The following is a 27,789-nucleotide window of genomic DNA, read 5'->3' as shown; positions in this document are numbered from 1 at the left end:
GGGGAGAATGAATTTAAGATAAGCCAGTTAGCAGATGACACTACATGTTTTTTAAGTGATGAAAAATCTGGAGTTGAAATATTAAATGTTATTCAAAATTTTAAGCATTGTTCTGGACTGAAAATTAATTTGAATAAAACTGAAGCAATTTGAATAGGAAGGAATAAAAATTTCAAACCAGGAATCTTGCCTGTAAAATGGTCAAAAGGTGAATTTTTTACCCTTGGTATTTGATTTAGTTCAAGTGGGGAACAAAAAGTCCTTGCAAAAAACTTAAATAGAAAATTAGATGAACTAAAAGCAACTTTGAATTTATGGAAAATGAGGAACTTAACACTTATTGGCAAAATTCTCATAGTAAAAACTTTAGCAATATCTAAAATAGTATATCATGCACAAGTACTTCCACTTCCCCCACAAATGATAAAGGAAGTGTCTAAAGAACTGAATAAATTCATATGGAATAATGAAAAGCCAAAAGTTAAAAGTTCAGTATCGTGTCAAAAAATTAATAAGGGTGGATTAGAAGTTCCTAATTTTGAAGCACAAATAAAATCATTAAAACTTGGTTGGGTTAGAAGGATGTTTAGTAATACAAAAGCAAGATGGAGGAGTACAATTCAATGTTACCTGAGGATATAGTATTAAATGATTTTATAATTAGCAAAGGTTGTTTAAATAGGTCATATGCACATTTAACATTACCACAATTTTACAGAGAAATTTTCAAACACGGACACAACTAAGATGTAATGATATTGATATTGAACCAAAATTTTTTGATAACACTGCTACAATGTCAACAAGTTAGTCTCAATAACACTGCTACAATGTCGTTATTGAATTGTATGGATCAATTTTGTTTGGTTTATAAGTAATAGTTACTTCATTGCTTGAAAACATTTATTGGAGCCTGAATTATCCTAAATATTTGATAATGAGTTTAATTCGTGGGGCCTCAATGTTTATAAGCAAGTTAAAATTTATCTGATTCGTGGAGAAGTTATTTCGAGGGTTACTTTTATAGTGCAGAATATTCAATGAATAGATATGTTGACCAAATAATGGTTCATGGGGATTTAAATTCGTAGATAAGGATGACCCACGAAATCAGTTAACAATTGGTCCCCGCGAACATTGATGATTCCACAATTGTGGACGCATACAGCTCAAGGCACCTTTAAAACTCACTTGGTTTTTTGCACAAATTAAAGTCAAATTTTTCTTGCAATTAAACTTAAAATTATTGAGTTTCAGCACGAGACATAACCCTTATATTATTACATATTCATGTTAAAGGTGCATATTCTCTAAAATCATTATATCAAGTTTTAAACGTCTATGTTCTAAAAGGGAATTATTTATAAATTGTATGATGTTAAATGTGTATGATTCTATCATAGGTATTTACAAATTGATTAATCGAACTTTTTTTTTGATACTATTTAGTTGAAATGTTCAAACTAAATTCTTTCAGATGAGAACGTTTCTAAGTAGGTTGCACATTTTCCGTACTTATCTTGATTTTGTCGAAATGCAGCGCCGAAAAATGACAAAACTGCATAACGAAATCATGTGAAAGTATAGGATAATAAAGTATTGTTTATCTTTCAACAAAGTAAATTGTAAATATTGAAAAGAAAATACTTTTACATTTATGGTCTGAAACTGTGAAATCTTGTGCTCGAAGGCATCTTTCGTGATGCTAGATTTCAGGAAGCTAACCTGAGAAAATAAATGCCATCTTTTAAACATGGAAAGCAGTCTAACAAATGGGAAATACTTCTATCATCTTGCGCATAAGTGTCATATTAATGTACAGAAAATACAGAAGCTACATTAACTAACTGTTCTTGTATTAAGGCAAGGCAAAAGCATGCTTTAAAATGAACGGATACAAAGACGGTTGCATTTGAAGAAAAACCATGAAAGATCCATTTGGAAACTCTCACAATATATCATCCAAGAGCATATGGAAATCCTACCAATTATTATGTGTGGATTATGTTTCAAGTAATGGAATATGATCAGAATTAAGTTGTATAAATTATTTTTAAAATACAAATGTATATTTTGTTTTCACGTCTTATAATTTTGTATTATAACAATGTGACCTTAATTTGTGTAAAAAAAAAACATGTGAGGTTAAAAGAAAATCGTGAGCTGTATATTATTTACAGACACTCGATATTCTTCAATCTAATTTTCATGTAAGACTTTTGCGAGGACGTTGACTTTTACTGTTGATGGCATACTTTTACATTAGAACAATGTGCAGAAGCTAGTTAACGATATAAATATTTAGCTTAACATTTAATTTAGTGAAAATTATGGGTTATTCATAGCACATATAAGTTGTCCTTGAGGAATAAGACAACTAACCTACCCTCAGCTCCACTGGTTAGTGCCCCTAACATCATTTCTATGACCATTAGAAATGGTTTCGTATCTATTCGGTCAGCAGGGGATGCTCACTCCTCCATGGCACCTGATCCCACCTCTGAATCTTCGGAGGTCCGTGTATGCTCTGCTCCTATTTTGTATTGTTTTATGCACTTTGATATTGAATACTCTTCGTCAGCTCCATATCCTTCTTCTGTAATTCTGTCCAAGGTTTAATTTGTCAACTATAAAAGTCAGTGCTTCTTCCAAAATTCCATATTTGGTAGATTTTCTCCGTCAACTGAATAAACGTTCATATATGATTGCGCCCATGAGAAAAGGGTCCTTATGACATTTTCACTAAAACAGAGAAATAACGTCATAAAGACGTGACGTTGCAGATCGACGGCGAGTGTCAACGCAGATTTTTTTTTTACCACGTGTTTACGTTTTTGACACTAACTTTTGTTGTAGGTCTGAATATTGATAATAATAAAAGAATTTCATTCACATATTTAATCTGTGTCCAAATCCTTTTGTCCAATAGTTTTAATGAAAAAAAAATGACAGAATTTTATTCCACAGTTAATATATTCATTAATTTTTTGTCAAAAACTTCAGACAATGGATTAACTGGCTTGTTGAATACATGGACGAATGAATTCGTATTTTGATATATGTGGACCAGTTTGAGATTACGTACATGTATTGTACTAGACACGGAAATAAATATAATATCGCAAAAGGATTTTGATCCGCTCCACTATCACAACATGTAAACATTGAATCACCGGTGCAGGCTAACTTTTGTACATTTTGTTTTTATGCGATGTACATATATTTGGTATAAAAATGAAGCTCTGTTAACTTCTTCTCAAAAAAGAAATTAATTTTTAAAGTATAATTTTTCTGAAGGCTTCACAATTTGAGAAGAATACACAAGAAGAATGTGATAGATTTTCTATGACTAAAAATAAGAGAGATAACTCGAGGTACATGAGAGGTACCAGAGAGGGAATTTCGATTCAAGTGTACGTTTTTTTCCTCATTCGATCAGGTTTAATTTCTTAACAATCGTCTCGCATGGCTTTGCTAAGGATTTAATATGAAAAAAAATATATTAATTAACAGCAGCTTAAGCACGTTTTAATCCTCATCATTATTAAATAAAAATTCCTTTTCAATCCTCTATAAATTTGAACTAATCTTCATGTTTTGTTTTTTTTTTAATTTAACTTTAATAATACATACGATATGACAACAACAACAACAACAACAACAAATAATAAAACTATCTAATTAAATAAATCAAAAAAAAAAAAAAAAAAAAAATAAAATAGCAAGATTTTAATAGTTCACATTGCACTGATCATTCAGTAATTTCAGCATATTTAAAATATTTTTCTCTTTATTTGATAGATAGCCAGGTTTTAAAACTTATAAGAGAGGGAGAGAGAGTGCATTGAAATCAATTTATATCCATTTTTGTTTTGTTTTTGTTTTTGTTTTGTTTTGTTTTTTGTTTTTTGGTAAAAATAATTCTTTATGAATTAATTATTTCGGGTTTTATTTTTACATGCTATAAAATAAAACAAATACACTGCACAAAACATGAATATTATGCTTGCAAGATTCTTATTTTGGCTACAGATATATGGGGGGGGGGGGGGGGGGGGGGTTGAGGCTTTTGATTTACCAAAACCTAACTCTTACCGGTGTAAAACTTTCTTCGAAATTTCGGGTGATCATTACCGCCGCTACATTTTATTAATAAATCTATGGGCAATTACAGATCAATACAGTTACATATTAAAATCTGCCAGTAATGACACATTATATGAGTTCTTTTCAGACCGGAAGGAGAATTACAACAAAAGTCAGAAAAAAATGAAAGTGGAATATAAAATTGGCAAGATTTCCATACAGCATTGCTTCAAGCGAAAGGCCTTCAAAGCAGTTTTGCCATACATGTACCAATTCTGCGAAGACTTTTTTTTATCCATAAAGTAATGATTTAAAACTTTTTTGAAATGTTTTATTCAGTAAAATAAGTTAAATAATAATAAAAAAAAAAAAAAAAAAAAAAAGCTTGCATATTAGAATTTCGTACACAAAAGAAAGTATAAAGGGTGGGGGTGGGTAGGGGGTAAGTGTTGAAATAAAAAAAAAATGACATCATAACTAAACAACAGACCTAGCTATATGTACCACTTTGCAAAAATTTGTCATTTCAGAATTCGGCCAATCAGAGGATATTACGTATATGTAGCAGACGCATAACTGGAGACGAACCACAGGCACTAATCTTGTTCTGGAAATTAATTTTTAACCCATATAGTATATATATTATACTATGGTTTAAAAATTAATTTCCGAAACAAGTGTCTGTGACATTAACATATAAGTCTGATTTCCAATTGAATAAATCTTTTCTATAAATTAAACAGCGCGATTTATTAAAACAACACATAAAACTATTTCTTATCACGCGCGATTTATTTACTACAATATTTGATTAAAATAAATGGATAGATCGAGAAATCAATTTCACAATTTAACGAAATTCGGTTTGAAATTGTTTTTATCATAACCAAAATGCCCGGAATTATATTATTACATTATAGAGGTTACGCTTCGGTGCCATTTCACTCGTTGATAGTGGTCAGTCAAGTTTCTATAGTTCCGGGCATGTGTTTCCCAATAATTGATCGCTGATTGCTTAGGAAAACAACATTGTGGGTTTAAAATTAATATTTAAAAAATAAAATTAAAGAATAATTTCCCAATATTATAGTCTAACTGGGTTGTGTATTTAGTTGTGTGTGTGAGGTGGGGGGTGGGGGGGGGGGAGGGTTAAGCTCATATTAGCTATACTCGTACATGTATAAGTATGTCATTTACCTATTAAACGCCTACCCCCATCCAACTGAAATCATCCCGAAATAATTACCACCGGAATTCCTGGAACTGACCCTGCCTTATTTATTTCATGCATTTGAGTTTTAAATTATTTAAGCAGCATATTTTATGAGTATATGATAAAAAAAAGTTCAATATTGGAATTGAAAAAGGATGTATTGTTTCAATTAAGATAAAGATTTTATTACCAATGCAAGACAGAGTTCCTTCCAAATGTTTTCACAAACATTCTATGGAATATTGCTAAATGTGTAATCTATCTATAGTGTATCAATTTTTTGTATTTTCGTAAATAATTGCATTTCAAATGTTAATTGTCTTCATCATATTTATATATATAGAAAAAGAAAAAAAACTATTCTACATTACTGGGTAGATTCTGGTATATTCTCGTTCCCAGAGACATTTTTTTTATTTTCGGATTTGGAAAGATGTATCAGATTTATACAATCAAGCAACAAAATTGTTGCTTTATTTAAAATGAAATTGAAATATAAAATTTAAAATAAAATAACTTTTGAACTCATCCTGTATACTTACAAAACAATTCTTGCCCGGAAGTTGCACCTTCTGAGTTGTAAATTTTCTGTCGTCCAGCATGAGAGAAGTGTATTACAATCAACGCACATACCATGCATTGATAGATAATGTTTATAACAATTAATTATAAAAAAAAATTGAGAGAAAAAAGATTCTCTACCTTTGATGGATACTACTTATAACAACTATTTAAAAAAAAATGATTCTTTACAATCATATTAGGAACGTTACAAAAAATTATAGTCAATGTTTGACGTAACGTCAACCTGACGTCATGATTCCACTGTTAAAAAAATAAAAGTATCACTGATATAAACGAAGAAAAAACATACTTAGAGATGGATTAGAGCCATAAAAATTCATATTTGACAACTCCTAACCTTGTTCTATCAAAATTCATGAAGAACTCAAAATGTGTAAAATTGCCATAAGGACCCTTTTCTCATGGGCGCAATCATATATAATTCACATTTTAGTTACACAGTCTCCTACAATCACTCTGGCCTCAGCTGTTTTGGCGTACCACCATCCGACTAAACTCATGGACATCTATAACTTCACCACTGATGCCACCACACTCGGAACCGGAAGTGTCCCTAGTGCGTCAATCTGGGCAAACTTTAAGAGATTTAATGAAATCCGGGCGAGTTTCTCTGCAGTATTTGGTCTAGATGATCAGCTTTCAGCCCGACCAAGCTACGTTTCTGAGTCCAGAATAGGCGTGACTAAAGCAGTAATGGAATGGGAACTACAAAAACTTAAAAGTAAGAAGGGTTAAATGGCAATGGCAGTTTGGTAAATTATATGACATATCACACCACGAACCACTAGAAATCGTTTACATATAGAGTTTTTTTTATAAAAAATAGGAACAATGTGATTAATTTCCTTTGGTTATAACTTTGTAACAAATAAGGCTACACGTTATCAAGATTTTCTGACTAACAGATGATTCAGTGAGAATTGTGACAAAAGTTGATATCCGTACACACATAAATTTTTGCTTGTGATGCAGAATTCTTGCAAAACGTTTTTACTGTTGCAAGGGTGATTTTTTTTTCTTACAATATTAACATCTTACTGTGAGTATGTATTCAAGGTTGTACAGACCTGGTATCTAGATTATAGTTAACATTTTCTAATACAATTGACCTCCTGTAAGAAAAAAAAGTTCTTGAATTTGAGTGAAATATATGCATAGATTTTTCTAATTTGATGAACATAATTGTACCTCTTTCGTCGAAATAATTTGACAGTATACATGTGTACTTGTTAATTATACTTTACTGTATTTCATGAAAAGCATGCATGATAACATCTGTTTTCTCTCTAGATTCGATAGTATAAATGATTTGGATTATACTTACTGTTTAGACGGGGTCCCAGAAAGAGTGGGGGGTAATTCCAGCACCTGTCTTGAAGTTTCCGAGAACAGCCCAGACAGTACCTTACAGGAATGTCGGGTGGAGTTTTTCAACCCACTGGCTAGCGACAGCGGTGATGTGTAAGTGAACACTTTGATTTATAGAATGCTAGGCACATTGCGCCAACACAGAGGTCTGTTCAAAAGTGCAAACGCTCGCAACATTTCTTTAGGAGGTATACGGAATTTTGGCGAGAGATCGCGAACGTTCACTTTTTTGAACAGGCCTCAGGTGTTGACTGTGTGACTGATTTGTTATCGGGCTGGAAATACGGATATTTTCTCTTCCCTTTGACGCCATATTGTTTGTTTTGTGATTTTTAGCAGTGTTAATAAAGTTTACTTTATTCTATAAATCATTAGTTGTTGATTCTTCCCTAATCATGTCGTTCACTAAATTTTCAGTGCTCTGTAGTATCAAACCTGAAAGGCAAAAAATCAATATCGGCAGCTTAAACTGCATTTTTTAACAATAGATAGTTGTATGTGTATAAACCAAATGAGCAAATATGTGCAAAAAGCTATTAATCTATTAAAGTTCTAGTAAATGCAGTTTTAAGAAAACATATTACAATAAATAATCAATCTTATTTTGTTACTGCTGCTAGAATACACTAATTTTTGGTAAAAATACTTAAAATAGTAATAACTTTAAACATTATTTTTTTTAAACGTAAAAAAACTCCTCTGTTTTAAGAAGTTTAAATTTCATATACCAAACAAAATGACTTCCTCTAAATAGTTGATTAATTGAATTTCAAATTGCAAAATCAATATCTTTGAACATTCCTATTAAACGAAGAGCCTTTATATACATCTGTGTTAAGTTTTAAGATTTTATATTTCCCAGATTCACATTGAGGTTTACAGTTGAGAACGGGGGATACGAGGTTCTGTCTGATGGAGTTCGACTTCCTTTTAGACAGCAAACAAACTCTACAGCATCTGTTACTTATAGAATAGACCTAGATAAACCCGTTCCCAATACCAGCACAGCATTTAGAGTGCTGGAATCTTTTACAAAAGTAAGAAAAAGTCTTTCGAACTTCTCTTTACCACGGGTACTAATTGAAAAAAGTAATTGTAATTGACTGTAATTAATAACTTTTTCTGAAGTAATAGGAAGTAATTTGTAATTGAACATTTTTTCAATTATTGGTAAATATAATTTAATCAATTATATTGAAAAAAAAACCTATGTAATTTCAATTACTTTTTCAATTACATTCAATTACATTGTACTTCATAAATACCACTAACTCCCAATTTGATTGTCATTTATTTTACTGCAAAACAACACATCCCCAATCCTATAATTACACAGGAGGCAGATCATATAATAATCATCATCATCATCATCTTTTTTTAATGATTGTATAAATTTGACTTTTTTTGTTTTATGTTTATCAAAACATATTATAGAAAGTTTATTAACAATTATTTTTATTTATGACGTCACAAACTCGGCGGATTTTGTATTATTTTTCAGAAAAAGGACAAAATGGACAAAATTTCAACTATTTTATTTATAGACAGCTGTGTGTTCAAACACACATTTTTAATATATTTTATTCACACATCTCTGTTGTGTGATTGATGAATTTTTAATTTTTCTAAGAATGTGTGTGTCAAAATAAGAGAAAAAGAATGGATGGGTCAAAATTAATTTTACTCCGAAAGTTCTCTCTAATTATTGGTTACTACTGAATAAAGTTCTTTGATTTTTTTTTGTTTATGATAATTGCCCATCTTCTTAGATCACAGCAGCTGCAGTAAATTGCAAATAAAACAAATCAAGTCATATAAAGAGGTATATTGCATTGAAACAAACCATGATTTTTCAAAGGACAAAGCCAAAGGAAATAATTATGTTAATTAAAAATGCTCCGCTAGTTTGCGAAAAGAAAATTTTCTTTTAATTTGATAAGTATATTAACCTTTTAACAAAATTATATGAATGAAAGAACAAGGTACGGTTACAGAATAAATATTGCCCTGTGATTTTCTTAAATATGAAGTTATTGTAATTTAATCAATTACGTATCTTAGAAAGCCAGTAATTTAATTAAAAAAAAAATTCAAAGTAATTGTTATTTAATGAATTACCTTGTAAAATAATTGACCCATCTCTGCACTGCACACACATGTTCATACTTGAGAATATCTTGGTTATAAATTACGCAAAAGTAAGTTTGTAGTTCAGATACCAATATGACATTAACCGTTCTGTTACTCGCGTGACGCAGTGTTCAGAGCGTCTGCTCTGAAGTTCTTTAATTCAAAATTCAAAGTTATTGTAACAGATGAATTAAACTCTGTACTCTTTAGTGATAAAGCCAAATAAACATGACGTTCATTGAATTTTATGTTTATTTAGCTGTTTGTTTTATATATGCTTTTCATTTTTCTTTTGGGGGACAAAGATTCCTCAAAGATTTGTTTTGGTGATGGAAATGTTTTTTTCTGTTTAAGGACGTAAGAAATATATAAAAACATGCCAGGTACGTATATGTATTTTTTATTAACTTTCACAGAGAGCCATTGAAACTCGTTGGTCAGGATGGAATGATACACTTTCTGGAATGGAGAGTTACAACTGGGAAATCTTTGAACTTCAAAATCAAAGCGGAATTCTGCGATACGTAAAAAGAACCAAAGAGAATTGTATCAATCCTCAGTTCGGAGATTCCTGTAATGCTTTCTTGGACCCAATATCTAGTATGAAGTACAACCATTCTGATGCTGAGAAAGTGAGGACGTATTCACCACAGAGACCGGGTGCTTACGCAATGATCTTAGAGGCCTCAGACAGGGCAAACAATTCTGAATACGTAGCTCGCTATGTAGTTTACGATCCAAGTTCATCAGGTATAGATATACAAAAAGGGGATAATGACATTAAGGCTCTATCAGGTTCACCAAACGCTAGCTATAAATGGCAGATATTGTCGGCGCCATCACAAAGTAATGTTCGTGTGGAATTCTCGTGGGAGGGGCATTTCATAAATCGTCTTCATCACGAGGGAGGGTTTCTTAACAGAATCGAAGATTACCAGCCGCAGCTGGAGGACGAAAGCGCGGATCCTGGTGTGTTCCCCAAAACTGTTAGCTCCAAGTACAAAGAATCAGGGACAGACGCACGACCACAAGAACAGATTCCGAACAAACTCGGAATAACGAGGCAAGTCAGAGATCATCTATATATTACTATTTGAAACCTAGCAGAGCATAATTTGTTGATAAAGTAAAACACGGTTAAAGCTAATTACTAGAGATAACTGAAAATGTTTCATATATCTTCTCGTTATAACCACAATATCAATACATCCTGTTTATTACCTTTGGGTAAATTTTTTTTTCATCATCAGCATGAGTAGAAAATTCTTTCCTTGCTTTAAAAGTGTTATTGATTTTATCCTAATCAAATTCAGCCTAATCATATCGGTCTTTATATACATTTTTTTGAACCTTGATTAACATGATTATTTGGCAGATTTGAAACATATTTTGACGAGACAGGAGAACAAACTATTGATGTTAATTCACCTGCTGGCTGGGGTGACCAGAGTTTAACTACAACATTTTCCCGCTCCCTCAGTAGCGTGGTCAGGGAGGGAGATTCGGTAAAGCTGTGGGTCAGAGCGGAGGATGCCATGGGGAACAGGAATGTCTCCCTCATTCAGTTGGGTTTTGATGCTTCTGGGCCTTTACTGTATAAGGCAAGCTTTATGAAGAACATGGGATCGAAATATACATACGGCAGCAAGTGAGTACAATAAATATTAATGTATTATAAGGAGCCAGGAGGGTCACCATCTTTACATTACATCTGTTATAAGAATCACTTTGAAACTTATTCTGTGCTATTTTTTTTCCTGTGTCCCAGAATGCAGTATTGTATATATACAGGAAGAAATTAGCGCAAAATAATTTCCAAATTGATGCTTATAATAAACTCCAAACTATGTAAATTGTTATTTCTTTCGCTATTTTTAAACCATACTTAATATATTTAAAAGAACTTTAGTATCTAAGTTTTCTATAGTAAATGCACGACTGCATGGTTAACATTGTTTGTTGGCACCTAAAAACACATATTACTCTAGGACACATTTGTGTGTCATTATTTAAAATCATGAACTATTTTGAATTAGTACCGACAATTTTTATAATGTAAAGCTTTAAGATATCTTCCATTTATTTCAAATAAAAATGTACGTGCTATGTGTTATGGATGGTGAATATTTTAGACTTTGGTTCCGAGCTGCGGATGAACACAGTGGTATTTCTCAGATATACTTCCGCATAATAAATAAATCCAACAGTTCTGTAGCAGAAAACGGTACTGTTAGAGTCAACAGTTCTACAACGGTTAGTACATATCTCAGTTACAAGGACTACATTTATCTCAATAATAGATAGTACATGTAAGTATATATTTAAGTACTAAGTTTCTAAAAAACTGGACATGTGAGTTATTTTAATATCTTTTAGTATTTCAACAACTATAAGTATCTCAACTCTCCGTATCTCAATAGCTATCAATATCTAAACATTTATCAGTTCTTAATGAATGTAAGATTTTCAACAACATTTAGTATCTCACGAATTGTCAACTTTTCAGCACTGTTAACAACTCAAGAGCTGCATCTCAACAGCTTAAAATACATTTGTTCAACAGTTTAGAGTACGTGTATCTCATTATTTGTGAGAATCTCAAAACATCAGTATCTCTACAAGTAAAAGTATCCTATTTACTGACTTCTTAGATCCGCGTCCTATATAATATGGCGCGGAACGAAGAAGTCTGAATTTAATAGGATTTTCTGTAAGTTTCCAAACAATAATACATACCGGTATATGTCAGACTCGTAGATACTGCAACAATCTCAACAAATTTAATTATAGATTGTATTTTTTTTACATATGTATTTTAAAATATTTTGTTTCTCAATTTATTTTCAAATAAAAAACTTCTGTATTTATTTGAACAATATACTGCCTAAGTACGAAAGCCGGTAGGTTCCTAATTTAACCCCCTGGTGTATCAAAATGAGAACCTACTTAGTTGTGCACATTACATTCACAATTTTAAAGAACTCAAAGATAAATTGTCAATGACAGATTTCAAAGTATTGATTTTTTGTTTATTATTTTTTCTTTTTAGGCAAGAGGTAACCCCGATGAGTCGTACAAGGTTCGGGATTTATTCTATTTTTACCAACAAGAACTGGAGATAAACAATTGTTGGTTCCGAGTTCCGAAAGAGAGACAGGCGTCTGATCAGTTTGCTGTAGAGGTCACGGCCTATAATGGCGCCATGATGCTAAATCAGACGACAGTTGAGGTCAATCTAGGAGAATTTAATGGAATCGGAGAATGTAAGTTAATGCAGTCTTTGTATCCTAATTTTATTTGTAAAGTAAAATATATATGTTAAATATATAAATAAATAAAACCAAAAAGTAAAAAAAAAATTAATTAATTTATTAATTTACAAAGAAAGTGTCATAATTACGTATCATTAAGAAATATACAATGCCATAATAATCTTTTTTTCAATGCACATGCAGTACACATTCTGCTCTCTTGCAAAGTCTTTCGATTATTAGGACATTTCATGTTCAGAGAGATGAAACCAAGATTTCAGTGGTATGTTTTGGCATTAACAGATCAAACCGTGAAATCCGTAATTCTACTCGACAACACCGGAAGTGGGGTTCGATTTGGGTGGAATCTGACAGACACTTGCTATAGCCGCCAGAACATCATTTTAGAATACAATGACGGGGAAAAGCATAGAAAGCTAGTGAACGCAAGGGTCAGAAGATTCGACCTCCGAGGCTTGAAACCACTCACCCGGTATAACGTCAGCTTCACCATAGAATATGATGGCGGTGATATAAGCGACCCTTTGTTTTTCGTCTTCACGACGACTTGTAAGTGTAATGCAGTTGCAAAAAGTAACGTTATATGTTTGTAAAATACTATGTCACTAATGGTGGAATGAAGCACTTACCCTTGATTACGCAATAATTATGGTCAATATGGACTAGGTTAAAACTGAAAACAGAAAGACAGGACAAGAACAATATACCATATAGAGGCATAAATATATAAAGGATTTAATAAATGGTATCCGTAAATGATAAAAGACAAAGCAATAGTAAAGGATGAAAAAATGGAGAATAGAAATAAAAAAAAAACCCACTATATATGGACATCAAAAATCAAACTTGATTTAGTTTCCAAGTGTCCTGTATTATGTTTTTGTTTACAGCTGGACCTGTTGGACAGACCGGACTATCCGCGGGCGGAATATCCGGAATTGTTGTCGGTAAAACATTTTATTTTTGAGGAGGGTAGGAAGGGGGGTGTCTGTAAAATTAAAAATTTTAAACGCACAAAAATGATTAAAGGAAGAGACTTCCAGAAAGTGTGATTATTTCTTTCCTTACTTCATGACTGACCCATTCATCCCTTCATTCGTTTAATCTTGGGTTTTACTTTTTTTCGCAGCCATTTGTCTTCTGCTGTTGTTCGTGATTTTCGTACTGGTGTTGTATAAAACTGGTCGTCTTCGCAAAGCAGAAGTCATCATTGCACCAATCAGGAACACTATAAGGCGACACAAAGATGGCGCCGGAGCGATCGGGTACCAGCAGTATAATGTAAGTTTACATTGATTGGTGTGTTCTCCACGAAGGAAATACTTTCTTATAATCCTTTCATGTTATTGGATAATTTTATTTGCTTTATAAATATAAATATAAGTAATATGGATGGATATCTAATAGACCAAAATAACTTTACATCATTTGTATCGTTACTCTTAACGTTCCCTTTGATGATAATATTATTATAGCTTAATACAATTTTATAAGAATTTCCCTCTCTACATTTTCTTACTATTGTCAAATAAAGAAATTGAAATCAAATATGTTTTACTGTTTTATTTAATAAATTCGTGCATCCCTAAATGCAGTAAAACAATATATTCATAAGAAATAAAGTTTTTGTAATGTCTTTTACCATCATTTAATGTTAAGTAAGATTTACCGATTATATTGTTGAAAGATTTTTTGATCTCAATATCAATTGATTGACAACGAACTGTGTTTTATTTTTATTGTTTCAATTACACAATGTCATTAATTACTTAACAGTATCAATTAAAAGAATGCATTATCATCATGTATACATGAAAACAAAACTTTATCATTTTTACTGGAATTTTTTTCGTATTGTTTCAATAGCAGAAATTACACTAATTACAAACGGATATATTAACTGCATTAACTGGCCTTAAGGGAATATGATTTCTTGTATTTAGTAGTAGCGTTAAAATACATCAATTCCATGGGTGAGTTAATTTTAAGTTTAGAATAATTACACGATTGGATTTATTATATAAAAAATATATTTTTTAAATCATATCATATTAATTATATGATACTTAATAATTACACAACACAATTAGATCACTCGCGGAAAAGATTTTCCCAGGAAGAAGAAGAAAAAAAAAATAATAATAATAAGAAACAGAGTAAAAACAAAACACAGTTGCTTTATTTTCACAGCTACTATAATTTTATGAATTTATATTACACGAAAGAATTGTAAACTTGATAACATTTCTCAAACAATAACATGAACGAAAGGAAACCATTTATTACATATTTACATTGATGTACACCAGTACATTTATTTACATGATTATATTAAACACATGATTGTATTTTTTACATATGTTTTAATAATTAAACATTATAACATTAATTATATGATATCATTGATAGCATGATAACATTTCATTGACGAGTACATAAATTACACAATTACATTAATTACACTAATAAGACCTAATGATATAAAGAGGAGGCCATTAATTCATACGGGGGACTAACTTTTCAGAAGGAACCAGACTGACACTTCAAGATAGAGATTATATTAGTATGGTAATTAGATATTAACATTAATTACATGATAACATTTAATACATGCTAACATAAATTATATGACTACATTAATACGATACTTAAAAAAAGTCACATGATTACAGTAATAACATGATTACAATAATTATATACAAATATTCATTACATTATTATATTAATTAGACTTGGGGATATGAAGAGGAAGACATTTATTTATATGGGGGACTCACGTTGGGAAGGAGTCAGACTGGCTCTACAAGATAGAGATAGTAATATTACAATAATTAGATACTAACATTAATAACTTTATTACATTTATTATATGATTACATTAATAACATGATTACATTAATTAGACGGGGGGATATGAAGAGGAGGACATTTATTTATACGGGGGACTCACGTTTGAGAAGGAGCCAGACTGGCATTATAAGATGGAGGACGTGTCGTTAGGTGCCCTGCTTAAGACCGGGAGGTTCGCCATGATTTATAAAGCCACGGTGTACAAGAATGGAAAACCAAAGGAATGCGTAGCAAAAACACTTAAAGGTTTAATATTGTTTTCAATTTGTCTTTTTTGTTCTAAATATATTTTAATTTAAAGAATAGTTCATGTAGTTTTGATTTCAAGCACTCGGATATTCTTAATGGCATAAAATTAAAAATGAAATTGTTTTCTTCCAAAATAAACATTTCTACTGTAAGAAACCAATAACTTCCCAGTAAATCATCACGTGGTTTGTTTACAATTTTCAATGTGAGTTTATTGAGCAAGATATTTTTTTAAAATAATATAACATAATTAGTTGACGCATTTTAAGAATGTTTTGACAGATGGTTACACTGACGAGGACAAAGTGCTGATGATGGCGAAGATTAATTTTTTCGGAACAAAGGTTGGGGATCATCCGTGTATCCTCGGGTTTATAGGAGCAGTGACAGCAGAGCAGTCTAGTAAGATATAAAACTTGTATAGAGAAACCTTAAAATTTCAGAAAGGCCAGTCTAGTAATATAATGCATTGGAGCTATTATATTACTAACATGCAGTCAGGAATTTGTCATAGCGTTCATAAGGTGCATTTTAATTTTATATCGTCCAAAAAATCCACGTATACCAGTACATCATTACTAAAAAAAATAAACCGAAATTGTTATCCCACAGAATCATGAATCGCGGAGAAAAGATGGTTGTCTTAAGTAAACATATAGATTTCTTAGAAAATGAAAAAGGACAAAAAAAGTAAAAGTTATATTTGAATTAAACTATTTTTTAGTTGGCCCATTTATGCTTTTGGAATATTGTGAGAATGGGACTCTGAAGGACTGGTTGGTGGATCGACAGAGTTCGGTCTCTGATGACGTCATTGAGAATCTCTTCCGGTTTTCCTACGACATATCTAGAGGGATGATGTTCTTAGCAAGTAAAGAGGTAATAAACAAAGAGGGTTTTTTTTTCTTTTCTCATTTACGATATATGTTTGTTTGTCACTTCCCAAACGATTGACAAAACATGGCCCAACACAAGCATGTAATAACCTCCCTTATATATTTTTTCTCTATTCAGAAGTTTTCTCATCTCAATAAAACTATTCTATCTTTTCATCTGCGAGTGATTTTGAAGTAAAAATAATCTCCTAAAACAAATTCTCTTTTTAAAAAAAATATTGAGTTGGGAGAGAATAATTAACATTATGAAAAGGTGGTTCCCGATATAACATAAAAATTTATATATTTCTTACAAGTTAAATTCCAATTAATAGAGAGGTTTAGCAAACCAACGTGTACGCGTACGTGTACGTGTAGCACCAGAAATCTGCGCATTACGTCATCACTTTTGCTAATGACGAATTTCTACACGTATCTTCTTACGCAAATTACGTGCACATTGCCAAATACACGTAAGTTCTTGTAGCTTATAATTCTTTAAATTTTACAAAAAGTGTGCGTTTTTCTGAAACCTGAATATTTAATGCAAATACTGATATAAGAACTGAACGTCAGTATTGAAAAATATTAATTTATAAGGAGTTAAAATTACAACATCTAGATTTTCGAAAAAGACTTTGACCGATTAAAAATATAAGAACTCTGTACAATCTTTTTCTCATAAGTATGCATATATTTATGTAGAACATAAATTAAAATTATTGCTTTTGCGGATGATTTTTAAATGTAAACCACTTTTACATTTAAAAACTTAGCAAGTATATTATACTTTGCTAAACAAGAAAAAAATGTTGACGTGTGCGTGTAACTCTAACTTGTAGTTTACACGTACATGTACACGTACAAGTGAGCTTGCTAAACCTCTCTAATTATCAAACCTGATATATTGATGATATCTATCCATACATAACGATAATGCTATATAACTATAACATCCACACATAAAGAAAGCATTGATCACCAATATATCATCCACATTACAATAACATTGTACATACACAGATCATCCACATATAAGGATAACATTGTACATCGATAGATCATCCACATTGTATTATATCATTGTCCATCTATAGTCGTATAGATACTCTGCACACAACGTGGTACATTCAAAAATCCTCCACATATAACGATTACATTGTACATCCATAGATCTTCTACATATATAATTATAAAATTCATAACCAATACATCATCCATATGTAACGATATGATTGTACATCTATAAATTATCCATATATAATGATAACTTTGAATGTTTGTAGATTATACACATATAACTCTAACATTATACATCTATGGATCATCCACATATAACGTAAACATTGAACATCCATAGATCATCAACATATATATAACGATAAAACTGTACATCCACGTATAACGATATCATTGTACATCAATAGATCATCAACACATCACAATAAAATTGAACATGTATGAATCATCCACGTATAAAGATGACATTATAAATCTATAGAACATGCACATATAACAATATTATTGTACATCCATAAATCATCCATATATAACGATATCATTGTACATCTATCGATCGTCAATATATAACGATAACCTTGTACATCCTCAGATTATTCACATGAGACTTGCAGCTAGGAACGTGTTTCTCAGTAAGAACCTGAGTGCTAAGGTAGCAGGCTTTGGACCACGACAAGGCGACGAAGAGGACGAGTCATCTAGAAAGGTCAGAATGAATATGTAAACATCTCTTTTTCACTATTATCACTTCTAAACTCACCTTAACTTCTATGGCTTTTTTGTAATCAACTACCGTATGTGATCCACCGTTTCTCGAAGTACCTTTGTTTCAATTTTTCTAATTTCATATGAATGAATTTGTAACAGGTTGAAAAACTAGGAATATTAAACGTATTTTAAAATTTCAAATTCAAAAAAAAAATGTACTACTTGTAGGATAATTTAATAATATCGTCTTTAAATATGTACTTTTTAATTTGAATGTGGAAATACGTGCTTTGGATTCAGACATATGGAAAATAATTATAATATCTTGGTTCAAATTAAAATTCAGAACATGTACTTAGCCACTTTTGCCTTGGTCTATCACCCGAAGCGTATTACATCTAAACGAAACACAAAAAAAGATTTTAACTCATTTATAGGAAAGAATACCAGTGAAATGGATGGCTCCCGAATGTTTGAATAAGTCTGGCACTGCATCCGAGAAAAGTGACGTCTGGTCATATGGAATCACTGTATGGGAAGTCTTTACCATGGGTAAATCTAGATCATATATTGTATCACTGCATGGAATACCTTTACCATGGGTAAATATATAAACTGGAATTGTCATATGGTATCTCTGTATTGGAAGTCTTTACCATGGTTAAATATAAAAACTGGTATTGTGGCAAATCACAATCACACGGAATCACACAGAAATCTTCATCATTAATATTTGTATCATTTATTACAGTGATCTAATGGGAAATCTACAAAGTGTGCTTTTTTTCTCAATTTAACCACATTGGCGTTCAGAAGGTGTTCAGAACATTTTCTGAGCGATTTTTAATGAAAAATACTGAGTGAACTAGATCCTAAAAAAAGATGAAAAACTCTCATTAAAATATGAAGATTTTCCGAAAATAGAAACTTGCGTATAAAACTAAATCTTTATATCCTGAATTCTAGAGAATTTTTTATCATTCATCACGTACCATGTAAAATATTTTAAATCAACCATAATTATTCTTTGAATTTCGACTGCTCCCAAAATTTAACTGAAATCGTACATAAAGTAATTTTACCTTGACGCGGCGAAATCATATTTCAAATCTCTTTTCAGGTGGAAGCCCATATGACAACGTACGTAGTAAAGACCTTCCAAAATGGCTGAAGCAAGGGAACCGACTAAGTAAACCGGAATATTCGGATGATTTGTACGTTAAAGTTTCACCTTTTCAAAACTCCTCAAGTTTCATTTAGCATGATATAAATGTTAATTTTTATAACCCGTAATCAAAAAAACTCTGGGGTGTCTATAGCTTTTGCCATGTTCGTCCGACTGTTTCTGTTTTTCGCAAAAACTTTTTTCTGGTCCGTTTTGAGAGAAAAGGGTTATAACTTTCATATTCCACAGGTTTATTCCCTGTGACAAGATCTTTTTTAAAAGTACAATAAAATTTGTCCCCTTGACCTTGATTTAGTTTTAATGAGGGCCATAACTTTTGAACAGTAGGTGCTAAGGCCTTCATGCGCTACATTTGTATTCATTGAAACAAAAACTTTTAGAGGTTATAAATATTTTTTTTTACCTTTGACCCCGACCAAGTTTTGAAATACTTTAATCTTTGCCATAACTTTTGAACACTTAGTACAAAGGTTTTCGTGCATGTATTTCACAGATTTATTCCTTTTTACAAGAACTTTCCGTGGATGCTAACAATTTTGATCTTTTAACTTTGACCTTTGAAGTTTGACTTGCATTTGCGAAATCTCAATCATAGTCACAAGTCCTGTTTCTTCATAAGGTTGTCAAATCAAAAGAATATATTTAGTCATAAACATTTAAAGTTTCGCAGTTTACGTAGGAGATTATAACTGTCTTATATAAATTGAATTTTTTTGGAAAATGATTTTTGTGGTAGTTAGTAAATATAAAATGATTTCAAATGTCTTTCACATGCCCATACATTACTTTAACAATCTGGTTTTCTTTAAAGCAATCAGATCTATAATCAAAAAAATAATTGGGCATCATTTATTGGTTTTCTCAAAGGACAAATCAGTTTGCGTTCCAATTCTACTTTATTTTTAACTCTTCATACTGTGTATATAAACACAATGATACTCGAAATTAGAAAATTTTACCGTTTACATTTAAGTCTAAACGTTTTGATTATTCTTTTTTTTTGGCTTTTTGTTTTACTCTACATGTATATATAAACACGATACATATCTGGCATATCGTTTATTAAACAATCGAATTTAGAAGACTTTATTGTTTACATTTTCCAAGTCTGAGTCTATCTTTTCAAGAGATAATTGTTTTGATTATTTTATTTTTTTCTTTTAGGCATTATGAGATCATGAAAAAATGTTGGGCTATGGAGCCGGCTGCGAGGCCATCTTTTTCGGAAATCAACAAACAGATTGAATCTCTGTTTCGTCAATCATCCGGGGACTTGTACTACTACGATACACAGAAATGACCCGGAAATGAGAAAAATTCCGGATGTTAAACGAACTGCATGTTTTTTTTTTTTTTGTCTGAAAGACCGATTCCGTATCTATTGCAGACATTCTCTTTAATGATGCCTCAGTCTTACTTTCTTTATGTCAAAAAGATTTTAATGTCTTGTAAATTTCTACATCATGAGTATTATCCAAAATATTGAAGTGTTACCCAAGAAATAACCATAACCGTGTTTTAATTAATGATTAAGTGCATACTTCAATAAATATTGTTTGATTGTGCGCCAAATTCAAGCTGAAAATCTGATAAAAAAAATACAAACTGAACTCTTTTTCTTTACACAACATACAAAGGCAATACTAGTTAATATGAACATTTGTGTATTGTCTTCATATCTTTATGTGTCGGTTTGATCTTGTATTTGCTGAGCAACCTTAAAAATATGACTGCTTCTTTGGAGTGAAAATTACAAAATCATTTGCATCAATTAAAATATTGTTTTTGAATTTAGAAAAAATTATTAAAATTTTTGTTGATGTTTTCGTTTTAGAAAAAATTTAGAAATTTAGAAATTAGAAAATTTAGAAAAAAAAGTATGAAAATATCTCTTGATGTTGTCTATTTTTGAATATATTTAAATGATGTTAATTTTGTCTGTATTTTGATGTCATGTTTTGTAACATTTTGTTATCTGTTTTTTTTTCAAAATTCATATGATCTCGAAATTTTCTTTTATTAAATCTATGACAATACTTTGTAGTGGTATATGTTTTTTTTATTGTCTGCAACTGGTACCTCAATTTTCTGTAAGTCGGCATATAAATTGATGTTTTACGTCCCATCCCAGAATTTTTCATCCATGTAGAGACCATCCTATACCGATTAGAGCGGTGACAACTCACCAATCAGTATCATGGCGATGTCGGTTTTTTTTTATCGTGCCAACGCCTTCCGTGACACGGGGTTTCGTTTTTAAGGTATCTCTCCAAAAAAACCCACAGTTTTTATTTTAAAGTGTCCAGCGCTTGGCGAAGGAGCAGTTGCTTCCTCGTTTTTTATCGACTTTTGACAGTCGCTGTTGTGATTCGAACAAACGACTTTACGATCACTGAATGAGCCGCTCTAGCGACTTGGCTGCTCGACATATTGAGGTTTGGCTTTAATGCACATCTATAAAAGATTCACTTTGAAGCAAAATTATAGGAAAAAGACAAAGATTTTTGCTTTGTATGGCACATGCAAATGTACAGTTCTTGAAAGTGTTAGGTTTAATTCGATAAAAATAGCCAAGTAATTCTCACTTTTAAGTGTAAACGGTGACGTCTGTCTATGAGTGAAGTATTTTGTGAATGACATAACAATCAGTCAATCTTCTTTTCTGTACTCGAGCGGAGAAAAGATGAACAAGACCCCTCTCCCCCTCCGAAATTTACCTAACCTTGGCATAGACGGTAACAAAGATATACGGTAGACACGACCTTGGCTTTACAGCAGTTTCTTGCTTACATGACCTTAAGGCCTGTTAAAAGTATCCTCGATAACTTATGGTCATCTACAATGCATGTAAATATTCTCACAATGCTGATTGATCTTTAGGAGTAGAGAAATATACAATATAATATTATCTTAATGTAAGGTTCGACAAAAGTCATTATAATAGCTCCAACATTGTGATATTTATGTTGAAGGATTGTATTCTTAGTTTGCACAAACCTCAAACTGAACGAATTGGTGTTTTTGAGGTCCGCCTTCCATTGGAAAGTCCATCAATCTGAAAAATTGAAACTTTTTTTTGGATTTCGCTTCAACTGCAACAGAATATCTTTCGTTAACGGAAATTGAATTCGTAACGAAGGACCAAAATTTCTTTTAAAAGATCAATAAGATAAAGTGAGGGTGATATTAGTTTTTTAGTGATAAGAGAACCTTCTAGAGCGACTGGGCTAGAAAAGGCACACGACATTTTTGAAAGCCTTCTCACACGAAGCAATTTCAAGGTTGCACCAAATCACGAACCCAAGAGATAAGGTTAGACAAGGTAAAAAAAAATTTTATGCAGAAATATACGTTGTTAGTTAAAAACCAATTTAAATACTCCCGAAGATCATAACGGTTACCGTGCTTACTTACAATTATAATATACAAGCATATGTACAACATTTAACAAGCACATACATGTGCGAATTTTAACTTTATTCAATCAGAATCCCTCAACGGTATACTAAGGCCAAAAATTATGAAAAAAATGTTTACAAAATACGATACAGTAGGGACAACAACTCTTAAAAATAAACCGAAACATTCCTTGGTATTTAATACACTGAAGTATCAAAGTAAACCAAATTAAAGTTCAATGTAAATTTTCAAATCAGGAAATAAAATAAGTAAAGTATTAATTAAATAAAATATCAAAAAGAACTTGAAAGACAAATTATCTACGAAAGTACAATAGCTAGATAAAATAAAAATGTCATTGAAAATCAAAGTATCACTGTGAACCGATGTACAAAATTATGAACTTAGTAAATCAAAATACAAAAGTTGAACACAAAAGGAAACAGATATCGTAAAACTGTAAATATTCAAAGAGTATATATGAAACCAAAAACGCTAGTCGCAAGTGTTTTAACGGACACTTGAGTATATAATATCAAACAAGCCCCGCCCTTATACCACTCCTTCATGGCACCTGATCCCACCTCTGATGTTTTAGAGGTTCATGTTTCCTCTGCGTCTATTTTGTAATGTTTTATGGACTTTTTAGATTGAATACTGTTTATTTATTTATTTTAATATTCACACTTCTGACCAAAATGGCCATGAATTTCACAATTTCAGAAGTTGTTTATCATAACTACAGTACCTGGCCATAAGTTTGTCATAAAATGGCCGTAATGTAACGTGAACAGCGTGAATGTAAAAATCCAGAATGAAAAAAAATCCAAAATTTTAAGAACTTATCCTTCAATCTCTAGAATTTAGTTGCATGACACTTAGATTTAATAACTTGTAGACTTCGCCCTGGAATTGAGGCGTACAGACTCTGAATGTAATGCTGAGGCAATGACCGCCATATTTCCAATACTTTCAACTTGAGGTCTTCGCGATTATATTTATTGTTTTTCTGCCACCGAAGAGATATTTTCATGAGTTCTCAATACATTTTCAATTACATTGATATCGAGAGATAGTGATGGTCAAGTAAGACATTTAATTCCGTTTTTCCATAATTTCGTGAAGTTAGAGTGAAACGGTGCAATATCATCCTGGAATAAATAGTCACCATTTTAGAAATGACGTAAAATAACAGGTCACAAATTTGTATCCAAAATGTTTATGTATTTTTAGGAATTAATATTGCCATCCTTTTATGTAAATGTTCCGACTCCTTCATAAGTGATACACCCCCAAACTTTTCGAGTACTTTCCGTTTCCACGGACACCAAGACACTCAGGTTTCATAGGGAAAATAGACATTTGGTAACCTTTAGTAGCCATCTTGTCAGTTGCTAAATATTTGACAAATAATACGTCACTTTTATAAAATGACGTCATTAAATTATTGTATACACTCTATAAAAGAGAACTATTTAACAGCAGCTTGTTTAGAGTGATTTATTAACCAACGCTAAAGAAGAAAAAAATGACTTTCTGAATTTTGATATTTCGGCATTTTTTATGACAGGCCTATGGCCAGGTACTGTATATATAAACTTGGTGAGATATTTCAATACTTGGAAGAAGAGAAGAAAAAATTCAAGGTATGAGTGCATTTTAGCTAAAAACTCAATAGAGCCCCTCATTAACATTAGAACACTTATCCCAAGGATCATAGCATCCATATTCATTAATAATTGCTTAGTTCCATTAAATCAAGAGGCACAACAGAATAACAAAGAAATATTACACTGTAATGACAAAGGTCACTTAAGTTATTGAATACATTGATCAAATTCACACACAAAATGATTGTTGAAAAAAATTGCACAACTTTCAGTTTTCCAACCATCATGAGTTAATATGATACATCTAGACACCTTAAGTAAATTAAAATCATTTAATACAGGGTCATTGGCGACGAAGTCTGTGAATTGTACATCTTGACCATCGCCCCACGTGATGCCACTGTTTGATACTGTAGCTCCCAGCCATAAAGATTTACCTAAAATAGTACCAAAGACAAAAAATCGTAATGATAAAACATATCTGCTGAATAAATTTTCGTCTTTACAAATTGTTAATCTTAAATGTCCAATCTTATATTTAACTTTTTAAATTACATGTAGGAAATGTAAGGTGTATTAAAAAAAATAAAAATCAACTACTGTGAAACCACCAAAATTCGTTGGGGGTTTAATCTTTGACGCCATGAAAATATGTGATTTGAAAGTAACCATCATGAGATATTGGTCATAAGATGTCGTTTGTCAAACCACGTAGTCGTGCGTGTACAATGCTTAATTTTTAAATTATGTGAACGATATGAAGTAAATTAATAAGAATTTATTCATAAATAGTGGTTTACACAATGGAAAGGTATTTGTATGATTAATAGCATATAGGCATTAGAAATAGAGATATTTCCTCCTTTAATTATATTTTTACAAACTTAACAGGTTCTATACATCGTCTGCTACTCCTCATAAGATAAGTAAACCACTCAGGGTCAGAATCAGTTTTTATAACTCCCGGCTGAAGAAGTGGGATGTTTCGTGATGATGGTGTCATTTCGTCTTTCCGTCCGTCTAGCTTGTATGACCTTCCGTCCATCTGTCTGTCTGTCCGTCTCGCTGTATGTCCGTCCGTCGTTCTGTATGTACGTCCGTTTATGACGCTTTACGATACTTATATCTTATCCACAACCCCTCTTTACCTCTGATTTTAAATGAATGTGACTTACACAATCTCTAATACATAATTTTATCGTGCACCTCTAATTAAAGTTTTAGTTCTAACACTAATATCGGATCTCTGCCAACAAAACACAGACTTTGCCATAAGAACCGTATGGGAGGCGGGGGTATCAATAAGTGACCACAGAATTAACAGTACGTTTAGTTGTTTAAATAGTATTGTTACCCCATTCAAAGGGTCTTAAAAATCATTTTATACTTACTACAGTACGTAGAAACGTATTTAAAATAGGGTGAATTCAAAGGACACAGTATATTTTCTTTAACAAAATTGGTACTGGGCGAATTTAAAACAGGGCAAAATTGTTTGCAAAGGTGAAAGGGCAAAAATAAATCAAGTGAAATATAACCCTGTATATAGTATCAATTTGACGAAATAAAAATTTAGTTAGCAAGTCAATTTGAATGACATGAAGATATGAAGATATCAAGGTTTTAGTTTCAGAAACAACAATACCTGGAAACAGTTTCTTTATAAAATCATTTTCGTCTTTAGTTTCTATTTTTAGCAGGTATCCATCCTCTGTCTCACATCTTTTCTGTTCAAAATAGATTTGATTGGAATAAAAATTAAGCAGCATCAAACTTTTAAACTAGCTTAAAGACTACTATTGGATAGTTTTATTATTATTATTTTTTTTTGGCAAAAAACATCTAAACTAAATGAATAATCTTTACCTTTGCCTCTTGAAAAGAAGTTTTTCTCTTTGAGAGTTGATATCTACAGGCTTTGAAGAAATTTTCTGTAAGAAACACACATAAAAAATGCAAAAGTTTTGAGTATAAACATGTACTCGGTGTGATTTTCGCACAGAAATTCAAGGTATATAATATGCTTATCAAGGTGCACATTAAAGTACAAGATGGTTTGTATTTTTAGCAACATTTAGATTCCATTCATTTTAAATGAAGTGAATTGATAATTCCTAAACATTTAAGTAACCTGTACATTACCTGTCTCCTGTTTAGTGTAATGATAAAATCCTGTGTTTACTCCGTGTGAAGGCGATGCTGCAGGGTCACACTGTTTCTCCTCCAAATTGTACAAAAAAGAGGCCGCAGATATTGATAGTGATCTTATTGCGCAATCGGTGACGCTGGTGACGTCATTATAAATGTGTGGAGGAAAGAGCAGACGGTACTCATCGTCTTCGGCCTCGGCACGTGAAGGAATACGAACGTAAAGAGCTGTCCTAATTCGGTGAGAATAAACTTCATAGAGACATGATTGATGTAACACCATGTTTAAGGTTATGTAGATTATCAGATACTGCATTATGTCGAAGAACTTCAGTTACTGCACAACAGTTTATCTTAGATACTGCATTTTGTTTAAATTACAACAGGTAGTTTTTATCCATCATGTAAAAGGCGTTCAATGGATATGAGACGTTGTTAATATGTTTACTTTTCATAATGAAGAGATTTCCCACAACGTTATTTTTAATATTCAGATTTAGTTAATTTGTTTTTAGAACTTAATGAAACCTGACTCATAGACAAACAGTTTTTCATCAAAGTTTCCTGCTAATCTAGATCAATCAGCCTGAAGAAATACTTTGATGCTTTCAATCTAGTTATCATTAAACAGATCGATGTGTTATACATAGATGCTTCTATTACTACTTGTAGTTGTTTACTACTTATTCCCCTGGTTTTATGAAAGTTAAATAAAACATAATTATTACGATGGTTTAATCTTCAATTTTGATGATTTTGATAATCCCAGTTAATTTAAATAATGACTGACAAAATTTAAAATGACATTCCTCCAAGGAATAATGATGGAATGAAAAAAATGTACACAATGACCCTCGATCTACAAGATTATTTACTGAATTCTTTGTCGATGAATAAGGCATACTTTCAGTTAACTAACAACATTGTTTTATCCCAGATAGCACTAATTTGTGAAATTCATAAAGGTCGTTTACGTTTTAGAGATAGCAAATGTGAATTGAACACAGGTCCTTTTTACCTATAGAGTTTCAACGTAAGATATTTATTCTGGAAGAATAAATGATTTGAGGCAAATAAGGTAAAGTTTTGA

At 31.6% G+C, this 27,789-nt stretch overlaps 2 protein-coding genes across 2 annotated transcripts; one reads left to right on the top strand and one right to left on the bottom strand.

Moving 5' to 3' along the window:
- Positions 1–6,303: 6,303 nt before the first annotated feature.
- LOC134229699 (uncharacterized) lies at positions 6,304–21,362 on the top strand. The gene is made up of 17 exons (XM_062711466.1): positions 6,304–6,605; positions 7,216–7,345; positions 8,115–8,289; positions 9,799–10,445; positions 10,758–11,030; positions 11,515–11,635; positions 12,432–12,645; positions 12,937–13,203; positions 13,545–13,601; positions 13,784–13,935; positions 15,558–15,750; positions 16,036–16,155; positions 16,478–16,632; positions 18,241–18,354; positions 18,794–18,908; positions 19,477–19,570; positions 20,707–21,362. The coding sequence occupies exons 1-17, from the start codon at positions 6,383–6,385 to the stop codon at positions 20,840–20,842; spliced, it is 3,186 nt and encodes a 1,061-aa protein (XP_062567450.1). The 5' UTR covers positions 6,304–6,382; the 3' UTR covers positions 20,843–21,362.
- Positions 21,363–24,427: 3,065 nt separating this feature from the next.
- LOC134229683 (uncharacterized) lies at positions 24,428–27,127 on the bottom strand. Its single transcript, XM_062711450.1, has 4 exons — positions 26,694–27,127; positions 26,418–26,482; positions 26,197–26,278; positions 24,428–24,988 (listed from the first exon to the last, which is right to left on the bottom strand). Exons 1-4 carry the CDS (start codon positions 27,013–27,015, stop codon positions 24,759–24,761), a joined length of 699 nt encoding a protein of 232 aa, XP_062567434.1. The 5' UTR covers positions 27,016–27,127; the 3' UTR covers positions 24,428–24,758.
- Positions 27,128–27,789: the final 662 nt, after the last annotated feature.

Source organism: Saccostrea cucullata, unplaced genomic scaffold (genome assembly GCF_032062105.1).
Source record: "Saccostrea cucullata isolate Sc308-1 unplaced genomic scaffold, CSIRO_AGI_Scuc_v1 ctg208, whole genome shotgun sequence".
Classification (NCBI taxonomy): Eukaryota; Metazoa; Mollusca; class Bivalvia; order Ostreida; family Ostreidae; genus Saccostrea; species Saccostrea cuccullata.
This window is presented reverse-complemented; position numbering and strand designations above follow the sequence as displayed.

Coding starts and splice junctions, on each gene's coding strand:
- LOC134229699 (XM_062711466.1), top strand. CDS start 6,383: ATGGACATCTATAACTTCACCACTGATGCCACCACACTCGGAACCGGA. Junction 13,602..13,783: donor AATATCCGGAATTGTTGTCG/GTAAAACATTTT, acceptor TTTTTTTCGCAG/CCATTTGTCTTCTGCTGTTG. Junction 16,156..16,477: donor AGTGACAGCAGAGCAGTCTA/GTAAGATATAAA, acceptor ACTATTTTTTAG/TTGGCCCATTTATGCTTTTG.
- LOC134229683 (XM_062711450.1), bottom strand. CDS start 27,015: ATGCAGTATCTGATAATCTACATAACCTTAAACATGGTGTTACATCAA. Junction 26,483..26,693: donor TTACACTAAACAGGAGACAG/GTAATGTACAGG, acceptor TGTTTCTTACAG/AAAATTTCTTCAAAGCCTGT. Junction 26,279..26,417: donor CTTCTTTTCAAGAGGCAAAG/GTAAAGATTATT, acceptor TATTTTGAACAG/AAAAGATGTGAGACAGAGGA.